The sequence below is a fragment of the Gorilla gorilla genome, chromosome 8 (genome assembly GCF_029281585.2).
Source record: "Gorilla gorilla gorilla isolate KB3781 chromosome 8, NHGRI_mGorGor1-v2.1_pri, whole genome shotgun sequence".
Lineage (NCBI taxonomy): Eukaryota > Metazoa > Chordata > Mammalia > Primates > Hominidae > Gorilla > Gorilla gorilla.
In genome coordinates, this window is record NC_073232.2 from 68,636,389 (window position 1) to 68,663,872 (window position 27,484).

Consider the following 27,484-nt stretch of genomic DNA (forward strand, 5'->3'; position numbering starts at 1 on the left):
ATGTCTGCACTAGGACAAGAGAAATATCTATAATTCCTTTGTTCTAAGGTACCGCCATTCATTGTTATTATTTTAAAATACGAGTGTCGACTGATGTTAAAACACAAAATGGGGCCGGGAGTGGTGGCTCCCGCCTGTAATCCCAACACTTTGGGAGACCGAGGTGGGCGGATCACCTGAGGTCAGGAGTTTGAGAACAGCCTGGCCAACATGGTGAAACCCTGTCTCTACTAAAAATACAAAAATTAGCTGGGCATGTGTTGCGTGCCCATAATCTTAGCTACCCGGGAGACTGAGTCCGGAGAATCGCTGGAACCTGGGAGGCGGAGGCTGCAGTGAGCCGAGATCATACCAGTGCACTCCAGCCTAGGTGACAGATCGAGACTCTGTTCTTCCCCCAACCTCCCAAAAAAACACAAAAAGGGATAATTGGCCGGGCACAGTGGCTCACGCCTGTAATCCCAGCACTTTGGGAGGCCGAGGTGGATGGATCACCTGAGACCAGGAGTTTGAGACCAGCCTGACCAACATGGAAAAAACCCATCTCTACTAAAAATACAAAAATTAGCTGGGCATGGTGGCACATGCCTGTAATCCCAGCTACTCAGGAGGCTGAGGCAGGAGAATTGCTTGACTCTGGGAGGTGGAGGTTGCTGTGAGCCAAGATCGGCACCATTGCACTCTAGCCTGGGCAATAACAGCAAAACTCCATCTCAAAAAAAAAAAAAAAAAATTATAACTGGGCAGTGGAATTGAAAATCATTTTAAAAAATATCCAAAATACCTAAGGAACTTGTATAAATAAATAGGAAAAAAAGAGAGAAAAACATCAAGAAGCCCACAAAAAAGCAGATTTGTAAATGGGCAATGGATTTGAATAGACATTTAGCCATAGAAGGCATCCAGTTGGTGAAAAGGCATATGGAAAGGTGCTCAGCATCACTGATTATCAGGAAAATGAAAATGAAAACCGCCACGAGTGGTTTAGACCATAGCAGCATGCATGAAAGTTTTCAGACCTCCAGTTGTTGGGAGTGGCCGAGGAGATTGGGTAGCTTCTGTCTGAGTTGGAAGAGTGGAGTCTCAACAAGAACCAGTGTATTCTGGACATGTGTGTGCCCTGGAGTGTTCATGGCTGGATGCCTTGTCTACCTGTGCCTTACAGAGTGACACCATTGTGGTGTGGTCGATCAGAGGGGCAGGAGGCTTTCAGAGGGAGTGGGAAGTGGTGGGGCTTGGTTTGTTTGCCCATGGATGGCAGCAAAAGTGAGTTGGCTTCCCAAGAACTTTTACCAGTAGCCTGTTTTGCTACAATTCTAGACCCAGACTGGGGTCCCAAGGCATCATAGCCCACAGCTTCTTAGCAAGTGCATGTTCAGTTGGATCCCCCAGCTCAGCCTGGGTCATCCCCACCTTCTGCCTATTGGGCCATACATAGCTCAGCTCTGTACTGAGCCATCATCCCATGGTGAGCAAGACCCCATTCTTGGTCTTCAGTCTCTTTCCCTGCAGCATGCAATCAAGGTGGTGGCTGGAAGGGGCCAAGAGGCCACATGTCACAGTGCCCTGCTGCCTGAACAAGGACCAGAGGCCTGTGGAACACATGGCTCTCAGATTTCTCCCATTTGATGACTCATCAGCTGCCCCCACATGGCTTTCTAGCTCACAGCAGATCTAGCCTTCTCTGAGCAGTGAAGATGGGATGTTTTATGGTCATTTTCCCTGGTGTGCAGAGCCCAAGTGGAGTTCTTCAGCACACCCTACACCATCCCCTCACTAACACCCCCACCTGTCCAGTCTTACCTGCCTTCATATCAAAAGCACTCAGTTAACCCAGAGGGCTTCAGCCCTGCCCTGCCTGACTTTCTAGGAAACCCCTCTCTCCACCCACCCTAATCAGACACTGTCTGAAGGTTCCCCCTCATCATTTTAAAAGGAAGAGAAATTTTTCTGACACAGAGGTTCTGGTGAAGTGGCCAGCTCCCACATCACAGGGTGATGGCGGTTTGGGCTGGACCAGGATCAGACAGTGCTGTCCTGGGGCTGGCCATCTGATAAGGGGCTCCAGAAAGGGCAGTGGTGGACCCCTGGGAGGCTTTCTGCTCTCCTGATCACAGGTTTTTAGTGAGAGGACCTATTGGCCACTAGGGTGTCTGCGGGTGTGTGTGTGTGTGTGTGTGTGATGTGTGTTTACTTGGAGTGACTTCTTTCAGCATGAAGCCCACTGTTTTGCTGAATGTGTCTCACTGTTTCCTGAAACTCAGTACATTCAGCTGGCTTAAGGGTCCTGGGGCCTCGCTGTGTCATATTTGCACAAGCCTAGTGTCTGTGCAGACTGTACACTGGAGTTCAGTTGTAAGACCCTTTTGATCCCTTATTCTGTTCCTGTAATGGAAAAGCCATTTCACTCAATGGAATAGAAACCCAGATCTAATGGAGAGATGTTCTAATCTGCCATACACTGGGGCAGTGGCCAGTGATTTGGACTTTGTGGCACAGATGGAAATTTCCAGGTTCTCTAGGTGGTAGGCAGAGGCCTCACTTTTTAAGAAACTCCCCCACTCCACCCCGGCCAATGAGGACGTTGCTTAGAGGTATTTCTATCAGTGTTGAGTAGAAGAGATCATTTCTTGGTGTTGAATTTCAGGTAAGGATGCCAGCTTCTGCATATCAGGGTGGTGATGTTTGGGCTGCGACAGGTCTAGACAGCAGTCTGAAAGGGGGCTCAAGGAAGTAGCTGTGAAAGGCCCCTGGGATGTTTTCTGCTCCCCTTTCTGCAAATCCCCTGGAGGGAGATCCTGTTAGTCACTACGGGATGTGTGTGTGTGTGTGTGTGTGTTCATCACTTGTTGCTTGGGGGTGGGAAGAGAAAACAACAACCTACAGAATCCATTGTTCTCAGTTCATCTCCCATCCTAGTCCAATCATGGCCTAACATCCTTAGCTACCGATCACAGAGGAGACTGCGCATTTGTGTTCATGTGGCCTTGGATGTTGGCAGATTCAGATTGGTGCCCCAGGCATCTGTGCCTGTAACTGCAGTTTCAGCGGGCTCAGGACCAGGCTAAAGGGCCTCCAAGCTTCCTCCAGTTTCCTGGTGCATGCATGTGCAATATGCTCCCCTGGCCTGGATCTTTCCTGCCGCTTCTTGCCAGTTGGGTGTGAACTAGCTTATTAACCAGTTTTTTTTCTGAGCTTTAATCGAACTGGCTCCAACCAGTTGGAGACTTGAAAAGGGCTACATGATAGTTATAGATTTTTAAAGATATATTATTATTTTAGAGTAGTTTTGAGTGTACAGCAAAATGGAGTGCAGAGTCCAGAGATCTTATATGCCCTCAATTCCTGTATACTCTCGGGTCACTCCACCAACAACCTCCTACACCAGAGCCACTTTGAAACATTAGAAAATATATTTGAGCATTCAGAAATGTATAAACTAGGCAGCCCCAGACTGCAAGCAGCTCAGAGGTCCAACAGAGAGGCTTAGGGAGGGTGGGGGAAGAATTTTATATGGTGAATGTGGAAGAAAAAGAAAATACTTGATTGGGTAAAGTGGAGCAGTGGCCTCATTTGGAACATTACAGTGGAAGGTCTCTAGTTAGATGTTAGTTGGTGGTTTCTGATTGGTTAAGCTTAAGTTTCCTTTTATTATTTACACTGAGTCAAGTTTTGGTTTATTTAAGGAGGAATTGAGTGCACTGCAGCCACCTCAGCCTCATGGCCACCTGTTTATTTGATTATTTTTAACAGAGAAGATCCTTTTAAAAATATCTGTTACCCTGGCTGGAGTGCAGTGACGTGATCACGGCTCACTGCAGCCACAACCTTCCAGCTCAGGTGATCCTCCCACCTCAGTGCTCCCCACCCTGAGTAGCTGGGACTACAGGCATGTGCCACCACACCACCATGCTAGGCTAATGGTTTGTATTTGTTTGAGAGATGCAGTTTCCCTAAGTTGCTTAGGCTTCTTTTGAACTCTTAGACTCAAATAATCTGCCTGCATTGGTCTCCCCAAGTGCTGGAATTACAGGCCATCTAAATCTTTTATCTCAGATTTGCCATGTGACAAAAGGAGGGGTACTTTTTCTGACATGATGAGGCCGAGAAAGGTGAGGTGGGTGCATCCTGTGCATGTGATTTTCTCAGGTGATGGGAATATGGTCGGCTCTTGCCTAATGGGATATATTTTCTCTTTGAATGATTTGGCAAGATATCAGATGAGAGAAGTTGAATAAATGTTAGAAGAACATAGAAAAAATAGATTATACACGTTGGGTTTCTGAAGAAATGATGTCATTGGAGAAACAAAACTTTTATTGATTTCTGGAAACATTTAGGGCCAATTTTTTGTGTAAGTAATTTGAATTTATAATGATATCTCTGACCACTTTTTGATATTTTTTCTGGTTCAGGTGAGTGGTGTCATTGAGCAAACACAAAGTCGGGCTCATCCAAGGATGAGATTTTGCCAGAGAAAGGATGAGCAGCAAGTCAGGGAGCTTAAGGTAATTATGAGAAAGTGACTATCTAAAATTGCTTAGGTAGAAGGAGACAGATTGGATTTTTGTATGTTTGGTATTTGGGATAAGAGGGATGTGGGTGTGTACTTGAGATGTGTTGTTTATTCTCTCTCTCATTTTTTTCTTTTTTTTTTTTGAGAGGGAGTCTCACTCTGTCGCCCAGGCTGGAGTGCTGTGGCACAGTCTTGGCTCACTGCAACCTCTGCCTCCCAGGTTCAAGGGATTCTCCTGCCTCAGCCTCCCGAGTAGCTGGGATTACAGACGCCTGCCACCACGCCCGGCTAACTTTTGTGATTTTTTTTTTTTTTTTTAGTGGAGACGAGGTTTCACACTATGTAGGCGAAGCTGGTCTCGAACTCCTGACCTCAGATGATCCACCCACCTCAGCCTCCCAAAGTGCTGGGATTACAGGCGTGAGCCACCGCGCCTGGCCTGTTTATTCTCTTAAGAGAGAAAATGAGGGGATTAATGGACTGTAGTTCTGGACAAGGTGGAAAACTCTTAAAGTGGAAGTACTGGGGCAAGTGCTCTGACAGGCCAGGATGGTGCAGTCAGTCCCTTCACCCAGAAATCAGTAGAATGTTAGCATTTCAGACTCAAACCTTGTGAAAAACAAGTGGTGGAAAGGAAATCCCTCACAGCAACTGGCACCATAATCAAGACAATGTTTGCAGAATACATGGAGTTACCTGCTTTCAGCCCCAGGTCGTAGCTATTGTCTGCCCTGCTGATATGTGATAATAATTTGTGATCCTGTTGTCTTAAAATGGGGTCACTCATCTCCAGTAGAATTAAGTCCACAGTGAAGTTGTCCCCCCATCCCCAAAGAGATAAACATATATGAATGAACTCACGTGATAACAACTACTGCTGCCTGGGATCATGAGAGACCTGAACTGAACTGATAGGAAGTGAAAGGTGGCTGAGATAATGAGAATAGACCCATCTGCAGAGGATCATAAAACCAGCAAAGACAAGATCTTGTCTAAGATGCCTTCACAAACTTTGTCCATGAGAATTCTTAAGGATTTCACCAGACCTGTTGGCTGCTGCTGTGATCTCTGCCCAAGAGGAGCCTCTGACCAACATCCAAAGGGCTTCTGGACCCACTGGACTCCTCTGGAGGTACCTTGGTCTCCCGATCCATGGCTGTGGTTTTTTACTCCCTTTATCACTGCCTGTGTGTAGAATGATAATTGCACAATTGATAGTGTGAAGACCTCTTGATAAATGGTAAATCTGAGCATATGTATTTGGCTGACATGTCATTGTGAAACCTCACAGCTTCAGTCAGTGTCTCTCCAAGGACTGAACAATGGAAGACTGTAGAAGATGCTATTCATTAAGATATCTCAAGAATATGGAAGACTATTATTCGCTTCTCATGGGACAGGACTTTATAGGGCACCTGAAAAAACTCCCATGAAAAATCACTTTTACAAAATGTCAAGTTATGATATCCAAGATGAAACCAATGAGTCACAACATTCACATAATACACTGTACAACCCTGATCTCTTGACTGTCATCAAATGTTTCTTACCTCTAAACCAAAGTTTCATTTTATAATTTAATTTTTCTCATTTTTTCCATTCTCTTAGCTTAAGAAAAGATCATTACAAACTTTTTGTAAGTTTTTCATATATGCTTGCAAAGGGTTGTAAAACTTTATTGTGAGTATTCTTGCTTTAAGCTGAAACTTCCCTAATCTTTCTTTAGAGATTGTGGCATAGCATGTTAGTTTCTTTTCCATATCCGATTGTTTCCTGTAATGAATACAGAAATACGGGCACTATTTTGTAACTTTAAATAGACATCATCTCAAGTCTACAAGAATTATCCAAAATGGTATTTAATGACATTTCTAGGTCTTCAGACACTATTAATGCAGATTGTAGCCTCTAGGTCCTGAAGATTTTACTAGATACTGGTTACTGAAACTGAGCTTTCTTGAATTCTTTTTCCTTCCACTGTGGTTTCCCGCATTTCAACATATCATCTATTTTTGTCCTCAAAGGTTACTTAAATTTTTTCCACAGAATTAAATTAAATATGAATCATCCCTCCTCTGATTTTTGAAATGACCCTTTGCTTCCTATGATAATGATTCTTCTGGTCCGTTTTGTAGTTATATGTTAGAGTTTGTAAATAGTCACACATTTTGCAACTGCATATAATTTTCTTATTATTTTTTCCTCTTCCTCTAAAACTGCTGTTATTTCTTTTAACTTTTTGTGGGAAAAATTAAACCCATCTTTCACTTTGTTGATATACTTATTTATAATTGAACTCCTTGATTTTTGCTCGAATTGCTTTTCAAGTTACCCACATTTAGGGAAGACATTATTTGGGTTTTGTTTAGTGTATCAGGCTTTTTTTAGTTAGTTGTATCAAGAAGTGTAGACTTTTCTATACATAATATCCTTTTTCCCACAGTATTTTTTTTTTTTTTTTTAAGTCTAGCCGGGTGCAGTGGCTCATGCCTGTAATCCCAGACTTTGGGAGGCCGAGGCGGGCGGGTCACGAAGTCAAGAGATGGAGACCATCCTGGCTAACACGTTGAAACCCCATCTTTACTAAAAATACAAAAAATTAGCTGGACATGGTAACGGGTGCCTGTAGTCCCAGCTAATCAGGAGGCTGAGGCAGGAGAATGGCATGAACCCAGGAGGCAGAGGTTGCAGTGAGCCGAGATCGTGCCACTGCACTCCAGCCTGGGTGACAGAGCAAGACTCCATCTCAAAAAAAAAAAAAAAAAAAAAAAAAAATTCTGTTAAAATAAAGGTCATCGAAAGATCTTTTCCTAAACCTTTCCTTTACCAGAAATAGCTCTAGTGTCACATGGTCCTTTCTCCCTTCTTGCTTTTGTAGGAATCCAAAGCTAATCTGTCCCTGATCCGGATTGCACGCACCTGTGCCTTTTGGGGCCCTTCTGCATTAGTTCTTCCTTCTCTTCTAACCTCAAAAATGTGTTTTCTCTGTTGGCTCTTTCCCTTTAACATAGAAGTATACTCACGCTTTTGTTGAATCTTGAAATAAAAGGCTTCCTTTACCACATATCTCCCTTTAATACTACATCTCTCTTCTCAGCCAAATACTTGGGAAGAGAAGCCCTGAGTTTGTGTCATTGTTTTCTCACCTCCAGTTCACTACTTTGCCCACTGCCTGACATCCAGCTCGCTCACACACACACACAAGCCCAATCACTAAGTTGCCATAGCTAATTTGTAGCTTTCCTGCCTTCCTGGCAAAATTTGACTCTGCATTGGGATAATACATGTCGAGTACCTATTGAACAGGCACTGTGCTAGGTGCTGCTGTTATAGATATGAAAAGAAGGCATCATCTCCTTTCTAACAACTCACAGGAGCAGCCATTCCTGATTCATACACATCTCTTGACTCCCAGTGCTCACTTTTGCAAGCTTCACTTAATGCCGTGTAAATCACCCTATTCTCCAGGTCTTCTTTCTTCCCAGTTCTCCTTACTATACACAACTTCTCAAGGCAGTCACCTCCACACCCATGGCTTCAATTGCTTTCTCCATTCTCTGAGAACAATAGAATTTTAAATGGTTTTATTTCATGTATTAGCTTTATTTTATACAAGGTGCCTCACTTGCTGTAACCATAGATTCAGAGTTGCTCCATGAAAGTAATAAATGAAAAATGGTGATTTTTTAGCATGTAAATTTTAGGAAATTTCCCCAGTTACGCTTGATGGCTTGATTTAGTGTGTATGTTATTTTTGAAAACATATGTTGGGATGTCACAAATGGACTTAGCCTACAGAGATTTATATTCAACTTTTGACTAGAGAGTTCCATTTTAATGTGACACTGAGAGTAAAAAACAATCTTTTCCTCCTTACCCATTTCTCTTCCTACATTCTCGGCCAGGAGGAAGGCACTGCTACATACCCAGTCTTCCCCAGCAGAGCCTGAGCAGCTCTGTTTTCCTTCTACTTCCCCTCTTCTTTCACATCTCATGACCAAGCACTTCCTATTCTGTCTCCCAAATGATCACAGACTTTTTCCTCCACTTTTGTCACTGCCACTGCCCTTAGCATTACTCTGCCTTTAGAGAAAGTCTCTTAATTGGTTTGGTTGCTTCCTTCAGTCTTTATTATACAGACCACTACACGCACATCTGACAGAGACTTTTCACCTTTTTATGGTTGAATGACTGAAATTCCCAGAATAAAATTAAAACCACCCCAGCATCAAATTTGAGGTCAAATAGAGGTGGGTTTGTATCCCAGGTTCATATACTGTCCAGCAGTTTGGTCTCAGAAAACTGACCTCCTTAAGCCTTTGTTTGTGTATCTGCCTACACTCATTGAGAGTTGGGACTGTTTCACACATACAATGCCTGGCATGTAGAAGGGACTTAATCAATGTTGAAAGAAGGGGAGGCATTTTAAAATCCACATCAAAAAAATGTTGTTCTGTTTGGGAGTGGTGGCTCACGCCTGCAATCCCAGCACTTTGGGAGGCCAAGGCAGGTGGATCACCTGAGGTCAGGAGTTCGAGATCAACCTGAACAACATGGTGAAACCCCATCTCTACTAAAAATACAAACATTAGCTGAGCATGGGGGCGGGATCCTGTAATCCCAGCTACTTGGGAGGCTTAGGCTCATGCCTGTAGTCCTAGCACTTTGGGAGGCTGAGGCGGGCCTGACCAACATGGAGAAACCCCGTCTCTACTAAAAATACAAAATTAGCCGGGCATGGTGAGGCATGCCTGCAATCCCAGCTACTCGGGAGGCTGAGGCAGGAGAATCGCTTGAGCCCGGGAGGCGGAGGTTGCAGTGAGCCAAGATCACGCCATTGCACTCCAGCCTGGGCAACAAGAAGGAAACTCCGTCTCAAAAAAAAAAAAAAAAAAATAGTGTTCAGCAAGGTTGAAGCATAAAAGGTTAATAGCCAGAATCATTTATCAATTGTATTTCTATACATCTACAAGACACAATCTGAAAATGAAATTAGAGAAACAATTTCACTGGACATCAAGAGCAAAACTTCGTCTCAAAATAATAATAATAATAATAATCATCATCATCATCATCATCATCATCTACAATGTCATTTCCCATCCAAGCTTGACTTCTACCCTTACTTTCTGATATGGTTTTGCCATGTCCCCACCCAAATCTCATCATGAATTATAATCCCCATAATCCCGATGTGTCGAGGGAGGGGCCTAGGGGGAGGTGATTGGATCACGGGGACAGTTATCCTCATGCTGTTCTTGTGATATTCAGTAAGTCCTCATGAGATCTTATAGGGTTTTGTTTTGTTTTGTTTTTTGGGATGGAGTCTTGCTCTGTTGTCCAGGCAGGAGTGCCATGGCACGATCTTGGCTCACTGCAGTCTCTGCGTCTTGAGTTCCAGTGATTCTCCTGCCTCAGCCTCCTGAGTAGCTGGGATTACAGGCATGCACCACCACACCCAGCTAATTTTTGTATTTTTAGTAGAGACAGGATTTCACTACATTAGCTAGGCTGGTCTCAAACTCCTGACCTCAGTTGATCCACCTGCCTTGGCCTCCCAAAGTACTAGGGTTACAAGTGTGAGCCACCATGCCCAGCTGAGATCTGATGGTTTTATACATGTTTGACAGTTGCTCCTTCACATGTTCCCACTCTCTGTGCGGCCACCATGTAAGTCGGACCTGCCCTTCTGCCATGATTGTAAGTTTCCTGAAGGACTTCCCCCTCTGCCATGATTGTAAGTTTCCTGAGGCCTCCCCAGCCATGTGAAACTGAGTCAATTAAACCTCTTTCCTTTAAAAATTACCCAACTTCAGGTATTTCTTTATATCAGTGTGAAAACAGACTGCTATACTTTCTGATAATCATGCTTAAGCAATTGGGGAATTCAGACTACCTGGGATCAAACTGTGGCCCCACCCTTAGAAGTCATGTGACCTTGGGGAGGTTACTTACCTTCTCCGTCTCAACAACTTCTGTAAAATCTGTAACATGGGATTGTTTCTGAGGGTTAAATGAGCATAGCACAGTGGGGACACTGTCAGGCACACACTACTTGCCAGATGTCGAGTATTCATCTTTATTGAAATAGGACTGTGGTAAGCCACTTTATGGCTCTCGATTTTGTATGAGAAAATCATGCTTAGTGCCTTGTTAGTAAAAGAAAGAAAATCTGAAAGTCCCTGCCATGGAAGGAAGAAATAGCGGGGAGAAAAGGGAGTTGGTAAGTTTCAGCATTTCAGAGCTTGGAGGGACAAGTTAGGTTTCTATTTTATGGAGAAGGAGGTGGAGGCAGGATGGGTCCTAAGGTGTCATTCAAAACACACAGCCATAACTCTTTATTGAGAGTAGAGCTAGGGCCCCAGGGATTGCTGTGGTCAAGTTGCGGACAAAAATGACCACTCGTTGGAAGACAGGAGAGGAGTGTTTAGTTACAAAAGCAGTCAACAATTCAGATGTATCTATATTCAGTCAGCAAATAAAAGTTGTTCAACTTGGTTGCTAATGGGACCCACTCTACTGAGGCATTGTATAGAACTCATAGAGGAAGATGGCTTCAAGTAATGAACTACCCTGTGCTTTTCTTAGGACTAAAATCTCAGGAAGCTGGTGATGAATGAAAACCTTAGTCCCACTGGCACTGCACGAGGGGCCAGGAGAGCAGCAGCATCATAAGCCACAGGGTGGGGCAGCCAAGGCAGGGGCATTCTGAGCTGTTGGGGAGGGGTGGCAGGCAGGGTGGGGCACTGTGAGCTGTCGGGGAGGGCACTGTGAAGTGTGGGGTGGGGCATTGTGTGGCACATGCCTGGGCTCCCACCTGGGGCCAGTGGGCTTCAGTCTGTAGGTGACTACAGAAGGAGGAGGAGCTCCGTCTGTTCTCTCTTCAGGCAGTTGTTGTGTCTCTCAGCACTTGTTGGGTTCACAACCTATTAAATAAGCCGGCTGGTCTTCACCCTCCCAGACAAGTCAACTCAGGGGAGGCGGCAGGGTGCGGGCCTTGGCCCGCAGCCCTAGCCAGGGCCGGAGCCAGGGCTGGTGCCCGGGGCCGCGCTGTGAGGTGGGCAGGCGAGGAGCGGGAAGACCATCTCTGCAAGTGCAGCATAGCCTCGGCCTAGGACAGCGGGAGTGCGTGGCCAAAGCTGTGAGCAGAGGCACAGGTGGTGGCAGACAGTAGAGGCGCCCCATGGGGAACATACTGACCTGTCGTGTGCACCCTAGCGTCAGCCTCGAGTTTGACCAGCAGCAGGGGTCGGTGTGTCCCTCTGAATCTGAGATCTATGAGTCAGGAGCTGGGGACAGGATGGCAGGAGCGCCCATGGCTGCTGCTGTACAGCCTGCTGAGGTGACTGTTGAAGTTGGTGAGGACCTCCACATGCACCACATTCGTGACCGGGAGATGCCTGAAGGTAAGGAGGTGATAGGTGCCATCTACCCTCGGCTTGCCTCTGGCTGCTGCTGTCCCCAAGGTTCCCTTTGAGGCATCCCCCACTTCGAGCTCCTTTCTGCTTGTAGCCAGCTTTCCCGGGGGCTGGCCAGGAACAAAAGCTGGCTCTGCCTTGAATTCCCACCCCTTAGTCTTTCCCCACCGAGTCCAGTCAGTTTCTTTTCGCCTCCCCTCCCAATCGCCCAGTTCTTGCTCTCTCATCTCATTCTCCCAGGCTGGCAGGGGACCATTTATTTATGGCTCTTGTCGAATAAGCAGCAGTTGAATAAATGAGTTGATAAATTTTTATAAATGATTACATCTTTTTTCTTTTCTCCCTCTATACATATAGCTTTGGAGTTTAACCTTTCTGCCAATCCAGAGTCAAGCACAATATTCCAGAGGAACTCTCAAACCGATGGTGAGACAACAGTGTCTGTAGCTCTGTTTATTATCCTGTGGGACTTTGTTTAGGCTTCTTTGAGCTATTCTCTTCCTTTTCTCAATAAAAACTCAAATATCCCAACTTTTCAGTACCCATCTTATTTTTTCTTTGTACCTATCCAGATGGTACCTAAGTGAAGGAACCAGGTAAGTGCCTAATTGTTTCCTTTGTTAAAGTAGCCAAATCTCAGGACAGTTCCTATTCAAATATTTGGGGATTTCTTATTTAAAATCAGAATGGAGGTTGCCACGGGAGAGGCTATATGGTATTCTTAATGGGCTGCTTTAAGTCACCTTGATAGAAGCTGCTTAGTTTCTTCTAACTGTAATTTGAACACAGAAGGAAAAAGAAAAAAGGAGAGTGCTTAAAATAATTGTGAAAGGTGTAAAATGTCACAGCCGGGGCTGCAGAAAAATGGTTGTGTGTGTGTGTTTGGGGTTTCTCAAAGGAGTTTACCTATGAGGCTCTGATTACTTTAAAATTCTTACTTTAACAGAAAATGTGTCTCCAGATTTATTCTGGTGACTTAACAAACTTTACTTACCTCCTTGTTCTAAAAGAGAGGTGGGGATTGGTTCATGGTCAAAACTTTCAAAACACATGAAACGTCAATGTAGACTTTTAATGTGTAATATAAAGATGGCAGGTTAAAATGTCAGACCTTCCCTGTAAGAGCGTTTGTTGCCGTGGCTCCCCCTTTGTCCCTTCCCCTCCTGACAATAGCATCTTGTTCAAAGATAAGAAAGTTACAGTTTTGGCTGGGCTTGGTGGCTCACGCCTGTAATCCCAGCACTTTGGGAGGCCGTGGCAGGCGGATCACCTGAGGTCAGGAGTTCTAGACCAGCCTGGCCAACATGGTGAGACGCTGTCTCTACTAAAAAAAAAAAAAAAATACAAATATTAGCTGGGCGTAGTGGCGCATGACTGTAGTTCCAGCTACTCACAAGGCTGAGGCAGGAGAATTGCTTGGACCTGGGAGGTGGAGGTTGCAGTGAGCAGAGATCATGCCAATGCACTCCAGCCTGGGTGACAGAGCGAGACTCCGTCTCACAAAAAAAAAAGGAAAGAAAGTTGGAGTTTTTTAGTCTCTACGCTGCTGGCAGAGGCAGGGGATGGGAGCCAGTAGAAAAGAGAAAACAATTAATTGGTTTGCCTCTAAAATTTTGCAAAGAGATGAATCTAAGTAAAAGTAATTCTGGGTAATAATATGGTTCTTGAATAAAAACTGAAATTTTCAAAATAGAAAACATTGCATCATAAACATATTAAATCCAGTTGGCTTATTGGTTTCATTTAAATGCCAGAGATTTCATTACTGTAGAGGAAATGTCTTATAGCTCTTCTATTTAAACTTTGTTTGGGCTCTTAATTTTTAAAGAGGTAGGATAATTAAGACTCATTATGAGTGTGACTTTGTAACTTGGAAGTACTATCTTCACATTTCAAGATATTTAAGGATTGCTTTAGAATAAACAAATGCATTATGTGAATTAATTGATTGTACCTTTATACACAAAGCATGTAAGTACTTGTGTAAACTTATACTCTGCTTGGTGATGTTAGGAAAGCATGTAATGGATGTTACACAGCAGTTAGTAGATGGGTAGTGGTGGATGAGAGCCCAAAAATGGCTCTTTATTGTCATTCTTTAGGATTACAACACAGTTTATGTATGTCTCACTTGGCCCTTTCCAATACAAATAAGGCCTGTGTATGTTCTCCCTATGTATTGCTAATGAAGAAATGAAAACTTAGAGATATCACATGACTATGGAAGACAGCTACTCAAGTGAACTAAGGTTCTGTGTCCTCAGAATGAAATGGAAGTGACAGATATGATGAGTTTACTTTTTAAAAATTTTAAAAACTCTAGAATACATCTTATATTTTGCCTGTAAAATAGACCTGTCTTTTAAAACTTACTGCCATCTTGATTTATTTTATGCAAAGTTGATTTTACACAACTCAAAGCCAAAATTTACCTCTTCTTTTTTTTTTTTTTTAAATAAAGGAAGGTGTAATTGTGTTACTCATGCTGGCCTCAACTTCCTGACCTGGGTTCAAGTGATTTTCCCATCTCAGCCTCCTGAGTAGCTGGGACTACAATCATGTGCCATCTTGCCTGGCTCTATCTTATGTCTATACGTTCATTTCAATGAATGAGAATCAAAGTAGAGATAGTGAAATAGCCTAAATGCAGCAGTCAAATAAACGAGTTGATACATTTTTATCTATGATTACGTCTTTTTTTCTTTTCTTCCTCTATGCATATAGCTTTGGAGTTTAACCCTTCTGCCAATCCAGAGGCAAGCACAATATTCCAGAGGAACTCTCAAACAGATGGTGAGACGACATTGTTTTTTCCGCCAAGAGAAAGAATAAAAGCTCTTGTTTGATCAGGTTATAGAAAGTATTTAGAAAAACTCATATTGGTTTAAATGTTTCACATGTTCACTTGTCTTATTTTAATATGTGATATACTTTCCTTTAGTTGTTATGATGTTAGTGAAAACGTGTAACCTTTTTGTCTATACATTTTGCCATCTTTTTATCAACACAATTAATTTGTCATGTGATGGAGGAGTCATGGATTTCTCTTTATAATTCTTGGATTTATCTTTATTTATAATTAATGGATTTATCTTTATTTATAATCCCTTTTCCCTTGCTCCAAAAAGTACACTTTAAAGATGAATGGTAGAACTTAGGCTTCAGCTTGGTTTTCATTTAAACAAATTAAAAAACATAGTTGTTTATCATCAGGGATTGAATCTGTGATTTGGGCCTCCTCTTACACAGTCCTCTGACCACATTCATTTACGACATCCAAGTTCACGCTACTCAAAAGTTTTAGGTTATTAACTTTTTCATTTGATGTAATGTAAATTTAAACATGCCCTACTCCTGCTTATTTCCCTTAATGTTATGTTAAATCCTCATTTATTTGCCAACAAGCCATACACAGCCAAGTTTTCCAGTTGACTTAAACAGCAGGAATACAAGTGAGGGTTCTATAATAATGTGCGAAGTAATGTAGCACAGTAAAACACGGGAGTTTGTAACCTTTGTTTTTGTAGTTTGAGTAGACTTTGCCCATCTTGAGTCAGTCATTTCTGGTTAGAATTTGTCTTCATTTTTTACATTACTATAAAGAGATACCTAAGGCTGGGTAATTTATAACAAAAAAGAGGTTTAATTGGCTCAAAGATTTTCAGGCTGTACAAACATGGCTTTAACATCTGCTTCTGGTGAGGGCCTCAGCAAACTTACAATCATGATAAAAGGCAAAGGGGAAGCAGGTGGTTCCACACGGTGAAAGAGGGAGGAGAGAGGGGAAGGGGGAAGGTACCACACTTTTTTTTTTTTTTTTTTTGAAATGGAGTCTCACTCTGTTGCCCAGGCTGGAGTACAATGGCACGATCTTGGCTCACTACAACCTCCATCTCCCAGGTTCCAGCAATTCTCCTGCCTCAGCCTCCCGAGTAGTTGGGACTATAGGTGGGCACCATAACACCTGGCTAATTTCTGTATTTTTGGTAGAGACAGGGTTTCACCATGTTAGCCAGGCTGGTCTGAAACTCCTGACCTCAAGTGATCTACCCGCTTCAGCCTCCCAAAGTGCTGGGATTACAGGCTTCAGCCACCGCACCTGGCCAGTACCACAGTCTTTTAAATTACCATAATGAGAATTTGCTTATTACCATGGGGATGGGACCAAGCCATTCATAAGGAATCCACTGCCATTACCCAAACACCTCCCACTAGGCCCTGTCTCCAACATTAAGGGTCACATGTTAACATGAGACTTGGAGGGGCAACATATCCAAAACATATCAGAATTGTATTTCCCAGTTCCTTCCAGAGCCATGGGCTTCTCACACCTACAGAGCATGGAAGCAGTGAAAGAAAAGCTATTCCATGTCCCTCACTCTTCAGTGGTAGGAACTTTTGCCTACAAGGCCCTTCCAGCATCAAAGGCAGAGGCGGTGTAGGAAACAAAGCATGGCCCAAGTCCCTCTTGGGGCTTTTATTATTCTGGCCTCTTTTTAGAGGGAAAAAAATGATTTTTTATGCTGCAGACACCATGTCCAATTAGGTTTGTATACTCATTTTAAACATCAAAATTTAGGCCAGGCTCTGTGGCTTACACCTGTAATCCCAGCTCTTTGGGAGGCTGAGGTGGGTGGATCACGAGGTTAGGAGATCAAGACTATCCTGGCTAACACAGTGTAACTCTGTCTCTACTAAAAATACAAAAAACAATTAGCTAGACATGGTGGCACGTGCCTGTAGTCCCAGCTAGTCAGGAGGCTAAGGCTGAAGAATTGGTTGAACCTGGGAGGCAGAGGTTGCAGTGAGCTGAGATCCCGCCACTGCACTCAAGCCTAGGTGACAGAGTGAGACTCCATCTCAAAAAAAAAAAAAAAAAAAATTAAGATACGTTACTTTCCAGTTGTGTAAAGACCGTTTTTAAATTTTGATTTGTTTTTAGTGACATATTAGTAGATAACCACTAAGTGTGGTTCAAGATGCTTACAGGGATTCTGTTGCATCTAGAGATAGGTGCCTGGTCAGGAAGTAGTTCTTAGAGCTGTTAGCTCTTAGAGTCTGATAATTAAAGTAAGCTATGTGTAAATGCAGAATGAGAGAATACTAATGGATCATGGCTCATATATGCAACAGGTAAACTTTTTATTAGCTAAATTTTTCATCTGGCCTAATTTTTTTACCCTTTTCTTTTGTACATGAGGATTCTTTCATTTGTATGTAATAGAAACAAAAAGTAAACTAAATGAAAAACTAAGTTTTTAGATTTGACTTATGAAATTAATCATGCCAGATAATTTAAATTATAAATTATTGAAAATTATTTTTTTAATGGAATTTTGTCTCATTTTACCTAGGAGTAATCAGTAAGATGTTAACAACTACTTTTATTTTATGGTATTTGTATCAGAAGTGACCAGTTTTTTTTTTATTCTTAGTTGTAGAAATAAGAAGAAGCAACTCTACAAACCATGTAAGTAAACACTCAAATAGTTAAGAAATTGATAGTTTGACATAAAAGGATGTCTCTCTTGATTTCTTTAAATTACAATGTGGACCTGGTGGTGGTAGCATGGACCTCTTTTTGTGGATTTTCTAAATCTCTTCTGTTTTCCTGAGTGTTAAATTTATCCAGAAAAGTGTTTAGCTTAGCGTGTCCACCTTTTAAAGATTTCTGACATTTAAGTTAAATTTCAATAGTCTGGTTCAAAAGATCTGCCTTAAGGCTGGGCATGGTGGCTAACGTCTGTAATCACAGCACTTTAGGAGGCCGAGGCAGGCTGATCATCTGAGGTCAGGAGTTTGAGACAACCCTGACCAACATGGTGAAATTGTGTATCTACTAAAAATACAAAAGTAGCCAGGCGTGGTGGTGCATGCCTGTAATCTCAGCTACTCAGGAGGCTGAGGCAGAAGAATCACTTGAACCCAGGAGGCGGAGGTTGCAGTGAGCCAAGATCACGCCATTGCACTCCAGCCTGGGCGACAGAGCGAAACTCTGTCTCAAAAAAAAAAAAAAAAAAAAAAAAGCCTTAAATATTTAATCTTATTTTTAATGAAAGAACAAAAATAGAATAGTTAAGTTAATTGCCAGCACTGTCTATTGACTTTCTATCACAGCAGGTAAAAGCATACCTTCCCCGCTACACCATGATCTTATGTTTCTCCCTGTGTTTCTTCCAATTGTAGCACACTTTTTAATTAAATCAGTAATATTTACATGATTATGACTCTGCAAATATTATTCACTGCTAAGTCATATGGTGTTTTCACTGTGCCTCTGCATTCCATGTCCTTCATCCTGTCTCTGAAACAGTTCTGAAATCTGAGCACTTCTGCAATTCTCCTGGATCTTCTTTTTTCCTAGCCTATGTTAGTTTATCTATCCAAATATCGTTAAGTAGCCTCTGGGTGCTCTGTTTGCTTTCACATCCATTATTTTTTAGCATGAAGCTAATTTTCTGACTATATTCATTTGCCTATTTTCTAACAGCTGTTTTCCCCCCAAGTATTGTAGCATTTATTACATGCCTTTCAAAGATATTTTCCATCTGCAAAAACACATCTGTTCCTTTTTATGTGTGTGTGGGGGGCAACTTTCTTTGGCCTTTTGTCATCCTAGTTCAATATAGCGTGGGTTTCCCTAGATATGCTCGATGTCTGCTTTTCTGGGCTAACTCCTTAAAGTCTTTTGGGATCTCACGTAACTGCTGTCTTGTGTGGGATCACCTGAGTCCTAGATTCTGTGTTTCCTTCTGTCCTGTTATCGTCTCTAGTTGTACTTGAACACATTTTCCTGGGTGGAGATGTTAAAATCCCTCCTCTTTGATAGAGAGTACACCTCTAGGTTGAATCTAAATTGTATGGTTCTGAAGACATTTTGCAGTTGTGCTCTTATTACAGTGTTGTTCTTGAATCTATTGCCAGTGTGTGATATGTTATTTACAACCAGGTTTTAGTTATCTGCGGAAGCTTTTTAGAATCTCTCTCTCTAAGGTTCTGAAATTTTATAACAGCTTGTTGGGGATCTTTTCATTTTATTGAGGCTACTAAACCTGCAGACTATCTCTTCTTGAGAATTTTTTTTTATTTTCTCTGTTCCTTTTTTACTGATAGTCTTGTTATTCAGATGCTAGGCTGCTTAGACCAGTACGCCTGCATTGATTTTTAATTTTTCCCCTTCTATTTTTTTCAGTTTGTCTTTTTATTCTAGTTCTGGGATATTCAGTGACTTTATCCTCTACTATTTCTATTGAATTTTATATTTTTTGAAAGTGTTTTAAGATTGTTTTTTAAAGTTTTCCTCCTGATTTTGACTGGTCCTATCAATTCCTTGTTTCTATTGTTTTGATCTCTTTTCTTGGAGGCTTCCCTCCAATGTGTGGTGGTCCCTGGCCTGCTTTATTTGGAAGCAGGATTTCTGTTAACTGATAGCACTCAGTGTGAGGCCTTAGAAGCCTGACTAGCTTTTCATTTGGGAGACCTCAGTGTATTATCTGGGGATCTTTATTGAAGACATTTCAGTTTCTTCTGAGAAGGATTTCCCAATTTTCTGCCTGGAAAGTAAAAGCAGGCCTGGAAAGGAAAAGCAGAGTTAGCGAAGAAAGTTGGAGTTCCATTTTTGGTGTACAGTGTTCTTTATATCTCAGGTTTAAGCCATGGTATCTCTGAGCCAGAAATTCTCAGGTTTGATATATCCAGAGAACACACATCTAAGTTTCTTGTCAGATGGAAGGACAGGTGGACTTGGGGCTCTAGTTAGAGATTTGCAACTGACCTTGCTGGCTTTTTTTTTTTTTACATTTTACCCTACTTTCCAAAGTGCCATTTGCCTGTAAGTTCACAACCTGCCTTTAGTTCTGCAAGACAAACTGGCTCGCTTCTGTTCCAGTCACTTTCTGTAGGCACCAAAGTTGTGTTTCTGTGTTATTTACCACTCCTTTGTCTACTTTTTATGTCTCAGCATTTATTAAAAATTATCTCTGTCAACCTTCTGTGCTGGTCATGGGTGTAACCTTTATTTTATGACTAATGAGGCTTCCAGAGGGAGACGAAATAAATTTGTGGTCAATCTATTATATTTAATCCAAATTTAGGACCTATGTTTAAATCAAAGTCTAATTTGAGTATAATGATATTAAGCCAGAAAATTTTTTAAATTAATGTATCTATAATAAGCATATTACACTTTTCTCCTAAGGCCTTGTTTAATATTTTCATTCAAAGTTTATCCACTGCCATATGCTTCCCATTACTTCACAACATAAATGGAGCTGTTTTCCTGAATGCCCAAAGTGTTAGAAATATTTAAGTTAATTAAGATTTGTTCATTTTTAGCCTGGTCAACATAGCAAGACCTCATGTCTACAAAAAGGTTAAATAACAAATTAGCCAGGCCTGGTGGCATGCGCCTTTCGTATTACCTACTCAGGAGGCTGAGGCAGAGGATCGCCTGAGCTCAGGAGTTTGAGGCTGCAGTTAACTATAATTGCACCACTGCACTCCAGCCTGGGCAACAAAGGGAGACCCTGTCTCGGAAAAAGGAAAAAAGTTACTAATTCTTTAAAAACCTATCTAAAATTTGTCCTGCCCAAAAGGAGAGTGAAAAATATGAGCTTTAGTCTTTGTTTTATGTTTGCTGAGAAAAATGCTGTACTTTATTTATTTATTTATTATTTCCATAGGTTTCTGGGGGAACAGGTGGCATTTGGTGACATGACTAAGTTCTTTAGTGATGATTTGTGAGATTTAGGTGCACCCATCACCTGAGCAGTGTCCGCTGAACCCAATTTGTAGTCTTTTATCCCTCACCCTCCTCCCAGCCTTTCCCCCAAGTCCCCAAAGTCCATTGTATCATTCTTATGGCTTTGCATCCTCATAGCTTAGCTCCCACGTATGAAAGAGAACATGATATTTGGTTTTCCATGCTGAGTTATTTCACTTAGAATAATAGTCTTACTTCCATCCAGGTTGCTGGGAATGCCATGAATTTATTCCTTATTATGGCTGAGGTGGTATTCCTCATATATATATATATAATATATATATGTATGTATATCACAGTTTCTTTATCCGCTCATTGATTGATGGGCATTTGGGCTGGTTCCATATTTTTGTAACTGTAATTTGTTTGAGTTCCTCATAGAGTCTGGATAATAGCCCTTTGTCAGATGTATAGACTATGAAGATTTCCTCCCACTCTGTGGTTGTCTGTGTACTCTGCTGATTGTTCCTTTTCCTGTGCAGAAGCTCTTTAGTTAAGTCTCACCTATTTGTTTCTGTTGCATTTGCTTTTGTGTTCTTGGTCATGAAGTCTTTGCCTAAGCCAGTGTCTAGACGGGTTTTTCCAATGTTATCTTCTAGAACTTTTATGGTTTCAGGTCATAGATTTATGTCCTTGATCCATCTTGAGTTGATTTTTGTGTAAGGTGAGAGTTGAGGATCCAGTTTCATTCTCCCGCATGTGGCTTGCCAATTATCCCAGCACCATTTGTTGAATAGGGTTTACTTTCTTCACTTTATGTTTTAGGTGGCTTTGTTGAAAATCAGTTGGCTATAGGTATTTGAGTTTATTTCTGGGTTCTCTATTCTGTTCCATTGGTGTATGTGCCTATTTTTATATCAGTACCGTGCTATTTTGGCGACTATGGCCTTATAGTATAGTTTGAAATCAGGTAATGTCATGCCTCCAGATTTGTTGTTTTTGCTTAGTTTTATTTTGGCTATACCGGTTCTTGTTTGGTCCATATAAATTTCAGGATTGTTTTTTCTAGTTCTGTGAGGAAGGATGGTGGTATTTTGATGGGAGTTGCATTGAATTTGTAGATTGCTTTTGGCAGTATGGTCATTCTCACAACATTCATTCTACCCATTCATGAGCATGGGGTGTCTTTCCATTTGTTTGTGTCCATGACTTCATTCAGCAATGTTTTGTAGTTCCCAACGGCATATCAAAAAGATAATCCGGCCAGGCACGGTGGCTCACACGTGTAATCCCAGCACTTTGGGAGGCTGAGGCGGACGGATCATGAGGTCAGGAGTTCGAGACCAGCCTGGCCAACATGGTGAAACCCCATCTCTACTAAAAATACAAAAGTTAGCTGGGCGTGGTGGCGCTCACCTGTAATCCCATCTACTCAGGTGGCTGAGGCAAGAGAATCGCTTGAACCTCGGAGGCAGAGGTTGCAGTGAGCCAAGATCACCGCACTGCATACTCCAGCCTGGGCAACAGAGCGAGACTCCATCTCAAAAAATAAAAAAAAGATAATCCACCATGATCAAATGGGTTTCATACCAGGGATGCAGGGATGGATTAACATACACAAGTCAATAAATGTGATACAGCACATAAACAGAATTAAAAACAAAAAATCACATGATCATCTTAACAGATGCAGAAAAAGCATTTGACAAAATGCAGCATCCTTTTATGATTAAAACCCTCAGCAAAATCAGTATACAAGGGTCATAGCTCAATGTAATAAAGGCCATCTATGACAAACCCACAACCAACATAATACTGAAAGGGGGAAAAGTTGAAAGCATTCCCCCCGAGAACTGGAACAAGACAAGGATGCCCACTCTCACCACTTGTATTCAACATACTACTGGAAGGCCTAGCCAGAGCAATCACACAAGAGAAAACAATAAAAGGCATGCAGATCAGTAAAGAGGAAGTCAAACTGTTGCTGTTTGATGATGATATGATCATATACCTAGGAAACCCTAAAGACTCCTCCAAAAAGCTCCTAGAACCGATAAATGAATTCAGCAAGGTTTCAGGAGACAAAATTAATGTACACAAATCAGTAGCTCTGTTAGACTCCAGAAGCGACCAAGCTTAGAATCAAACCAAGAACTCAACCCCTTTTCTGATAGCTGCAAAAATAAACTAAACTAAAATAAAATACTTAGGAATAGACCTAACCAAGGAGGTGAAAGGTGCCTACAAGGAAAACAACTTTAGTATTTTTAATGGGTTAAAATGAGAGGCAGCAGGTACAGCAGAAGAAGTCAGTGCGTGGGCATCCGCATCCAATGGGTACTGCACCTTTGATGGTAAGGCTTTGGTTTTGACTTACTAAATTACTAGGTATGATTATTTTCTAGTTTTTGTCATTAAACCTTAAAACTACTAAGTAACCCCTTCCATTTCTTGTTAAATATTGTAAAATTTCATACTCTCATTTATGCTGACTGACGTTAGATTATTTGTTTCTATTTTGTGACTACCTTAAATAATACCTATAAACAGTAAACTGTTAGTGTTTTTGCTGTAATTAAATGTAGTAAGACTTACCTTCCAAATGATACCTGAATTGTCAAACACTTGTCGAAGTTTTGGATTTACTCAAAATTCTATGCTCAGCAGCTGGAGGTAGGAAGAGTAAGGGCCCTCCCTTACTCTTATGGAGAGGCATACTTTCTCATGAGGGGAATACTCTGCAGGAATTAGCATCTTGTAAGCAGTGGTGAATTCAACTAATTAGTGTATAAAAATACATTTTTTGGTGTGGCTGCCGACAAAGAGATCCAAGAGGGTAGATGGAGTTGAGCTTGCTGAAGCAAGGAAAGAGAAAAGCAGTATTCTAGGCAGAGAGCAGGGGTAGAGCAGGAAAATGGCTAGGTGCAGGTCAGATGATTTATAGAATGAAATTGATCAAGTTTTGAAGTGAATGCAAAGTATTCTCTGAGAGTCTCATTTGAGTCATGTCTTGGCAGTCTTATTTAAACATGAAGTGAAAGTTAGATTTTTTAAGTTGTCATTTGTTTTCAGGGTGTGAGAGAATATTTAAGTGATACTCCTTTTATCCTCCACATAAGAAAATAGGACTAGAGAAACCTATGGCTTCCTCACTTGTTGGTGGCCTAGCAGCCCTGGCACACAGAGCCTCTGAATCTGAAACACTTCTTTTGTAACAATATCACCTGAAATAATACATTTAGGATTAGTAATTTAGTAAATGCATTAGTCTTGTATTCACTGCAATAAAATGCTCTTGTAGCAGGATTATTTAATACACTACATTTTATCGTAGTAAATAAATAATAGAAGGGCTGGGCGCTGTGGCTCACACCTGTAATCCCAGTACTTTGGGAGGCTGAGGCAGGCAGATGGCGAGGTGAGGAGATCGAGACCATCCTGGCTAACACGGTGAAACCCCGTCTCTACTAAAAATACAAGAAGTTAGCCGGGCATGGTGGCAGGCGCCTGTAGTCCCAGCTACTCAGGAGGCTGAGTCAGGAGAATGGCGTGAACCCGGGAGGCGGAGCTTGCAGTGAGCCGAGATCGTGCCACTGCACTCCAGCCTGGGCGACAGAGCCAGACTCCGTCTCAAAAATAAATAAATAAATTAATTAATTAATTAAATAATAGAAATTCTCGGCTGCTTTTTATTGCTGTAGAAAAAAAATGAAATCTTACTTTAAACTTTTCTTTTTTTTTTTTTTTTTTTGAGACGGAGTCTCACTTTGTCTCCCGGCCTGGAGTGCAGCGGAGCGGCGGGAACTCGGCTCACTGCAAGCTCCGCCTCCTGGGTTCACCCCATTCTCCTGTTTCAGCCTCCCGAGTAGCTGGCACTACAGGGGCCTGCTACCAACGCCCGACTAATTTTTTGTATTTTTAGTAGAGACGGGGTTTCACCATGTTAGCCAGGATGGTCTGGATCTCCTGACCTCGTGATCCACCCGCCTCCACCTCCCAAAGTGCTAGGATTACAGGTGTGAGCCACCGCGCCCGGCGAAGCCGACTTTTCCCATTATTTTTAACAGTAATTCATAAAATCCTTGTTAGGTTTGATGACAGGTACCATATTAAGGGCAGCATTTTATAACCCATATCTTAAACATCATCTCTGGAAGTTGAGAGCCTCCAATGGGTTTTCTATAGAGTGCACATGATACCACACTCAGGCAGTTCATGGAGTGTAAGACATATCTTAGTGCTTTGTCATTTGACATTTTAACTGAGAAAAAAATACACTTTGATAAGTTTGACTTACACTTCCCTTCCCCTTCAGGTATCTACTGAGCGTTTCAGTCAACAATACAGCTTGTGTTCGACAATATTCCTTGATGACAGCACAGCCAGCCAGCATTATCTTACAATGACAGTAATATCGTGAGTACAACTATGCTGCCGAGGGACAGATTCCTTTATTCTGAAATTATTTCAGCCATTTGGTTGTCCTCTTCAGCAATCAGCTTAAGAAATTGGAGTCAACCATATATTGATATCCAGATTCTAAATATTAAGTATCAGTTTCTCTTTTAATCTTAGTCGTCATGGTGGAAGGAAAAATCAGTTAGCAAAGAAGCAATCCCAGAAACAGTGTATCTTTTTGATGCCTTTATGCCTTTAGACAATGTGGAACACAGTGAGAAGGATAGGTTCCCTTTATTGAATGTTTTTTGTGGAAACTTAGTTTTTCAATGCATCATAGGCCCAAATCAGTGTGCACTACTTTGGACATTATCCTTGGAAGAAGGAACAGCTTTTCTTCTTCTGGCACCACAGTGTATCTGCATTTGAATTTCTCCCATTGTGCATGAGCACCTCGTGGGCCACAAAGATGCGCTTTGAGAGCACCCTGAGATGAAGTTTATTTTAAAAGGAACAACAACCAACACCACCACCAGCTCCACAGGGGCCGTCCAGTGTACATTATTGTCATCTCCTTGGGTTATTAGTCTTGATTTTTAGAACACAGTTTGGAAAGTGCTAATTTAGAATATTAATGTCTTTATCTTTAATTTAACTTTTCATTCTGTAAACATAACTAGCTTATAAACAATTTTGTTTCAAATGCACTAGCCTTTTTAACTAATTCAATTGTCAATAACTTTTACTTCAATTAAAAGTGGCAAGTTTACACTCATAATAATGTCACTTTCCTCCCTCCCTTTTAACAATAGTTGAGAGGAAATTGTGTTTCGAACAAAAACTGGACTCAAACTCTGTCTCAAGTCCTGAGCTTTGGGACCTATTGAGTAATCACTAAATGTCTGTAGTCAGCCAAGTCTCTTAAATCTTTGAGCACACATACACAAAAATTACTTTGACTAGAGTCCCTGGCTTCTTCTGAGTTCCAAAGATTTTGATATGTTAGCATATAATTCAAAAGCAGCTTTGAAGATTAATTTTGCTGAAACTAATTTTGTGCTTTTTTCCTCATTATTCTACTTTTTAGAAGTCTACTTTTGAGAGTATAGTAAGTTTTAATTTGCCACCAGCAAGTTTGAGAAATAATCATTTGGTGTATTCACTATTGGTGAAATAAAGTTATTGAACAAATTAATAGGGCAAATTGGCTTCAAGAAGATATTTTGAAAAATGTTTTATCATGAATCAGTAGTGCACTGTTGTCAGTGGGATAGGTGGAACTCGCTGAGATCACTTATGCAAGGTTTTTTTCAAAATACAAGTCTGCAAACACATGTATCTTCCCATCTCCACTTTCCCTCTATCTCTAGGCACTGAGAAGCCTTTTAGGAAAATCGGGATGGATGTGAGGCATCTTTCTGTGAAGAAAAGCATCCCAGAAGATTCTGATTTTCACCCCAGCTCAATCATTCCAAACTTTGCTGCTGATTGAAATCACCTGGGAAACATTTACCAAGAACCTTGATGCCCAAAGCCATACCCAATACTAATTAAATTAAAATGTCTCATGTGGAAGATGAGGCAGATATTAAAGCTTCTCAGGCGATTTTAATGTGCAGCAAAGTTTGAGAACCACTGCTTAATTTGAGTTTAGGACGAGAAACTGCTCCTATTTGGTGGGACCTTGGGCAAGTCAGTTTTAAGGTCTGTTTCCCTGATCTGTAAAACGAGTGTTGAATTAAATGTCACATAAGGTCATTGGTCCTTTCCAGCATGTAACTTTAAATTCTATGATTTTAAAGTTATTTCAGAGATGAAAACTACTTGAAGCACTATAGACATATCCATCTTACATGCTAATGTTACAGGCTTTTTAAAAAGTGCTAATATTGTGTAGACCTATTAGTAGAATTGAGATTTGCCTTCCCTCAGTTGTTTTGAGCCTCACTCTACAAAATTAGCTGGGCATGGTGTCACATGCCTGTAATCCCAGCCACTTGGGAGGCTGAGGCAGGAGAATCTCTTGAACCCGAGAGGCAGAGGTTGTGGTGAGCCGAGATCACACCATTGCACTCCAGCCTGGGCAACAAGAGCGAAACTCCATCCACCCCCGCCCCCCAAAAAAGAAAATTATCTGGGCATAGTGGCACAAACTTGTAGTCCCAGCTTCTTGGGAGGCTGAGGCATGAGAATTGCTTGAACCTGGGTGGTGGAGGTTGTGAGGAGTCAAGATGGCACCACTGCAGTCCAGTCTGAGCAAGAGAGACAGACTCTGGGTCAAAAAATAAATAAATACATAAAATAAATCGCATGGGACGAAAGGTTTCATGGGTAGAAAAGCATATAACAGGGAAATCTGTTATTATTTATATATTGTAATCACCAACAGAAACGCGTCTTCTAACAGCATATTTCCTTGCATTTTGGTTCTCATATTTTTGTAAAAAACAA

The 27,484-nt window shown here is 41.6% G+C and overlaps 1 protein-coding gene across 1 annotated transcript in view; it reads left to right on the forward strand.

Annotated features, from left to right (window-relative positions):
- Nucleotides 1-27,484, forward strand: part of LOC101143406 (arf-GAP with GTPase, ANK repeat and PH domain-containing protein 5) — a 58,908-nt gene that overhangs the window by 18,786 nt on the left and 12,638 nt on the right. The window contains 5 exon segments of the mRNA XM_063710104.1: nucleotides 4,837-11,922; nucleotides 12,292-12,360; nucleotides 14,659-14,727; nucleotides 17,370-17,404; nucleotides 24,951-25,051. Coding sequence (XP_063566174.1) covers nucleotides 11,700-11,922; nucleotides 12,292-12,360; nucleotides 14,659-14,727; nucleotides 17,370-17,404; nucleotides 24,951-25,051 — 497 coding nt within the window. The 5' untranslated portion in view covers nucleotides 4,837-11,699.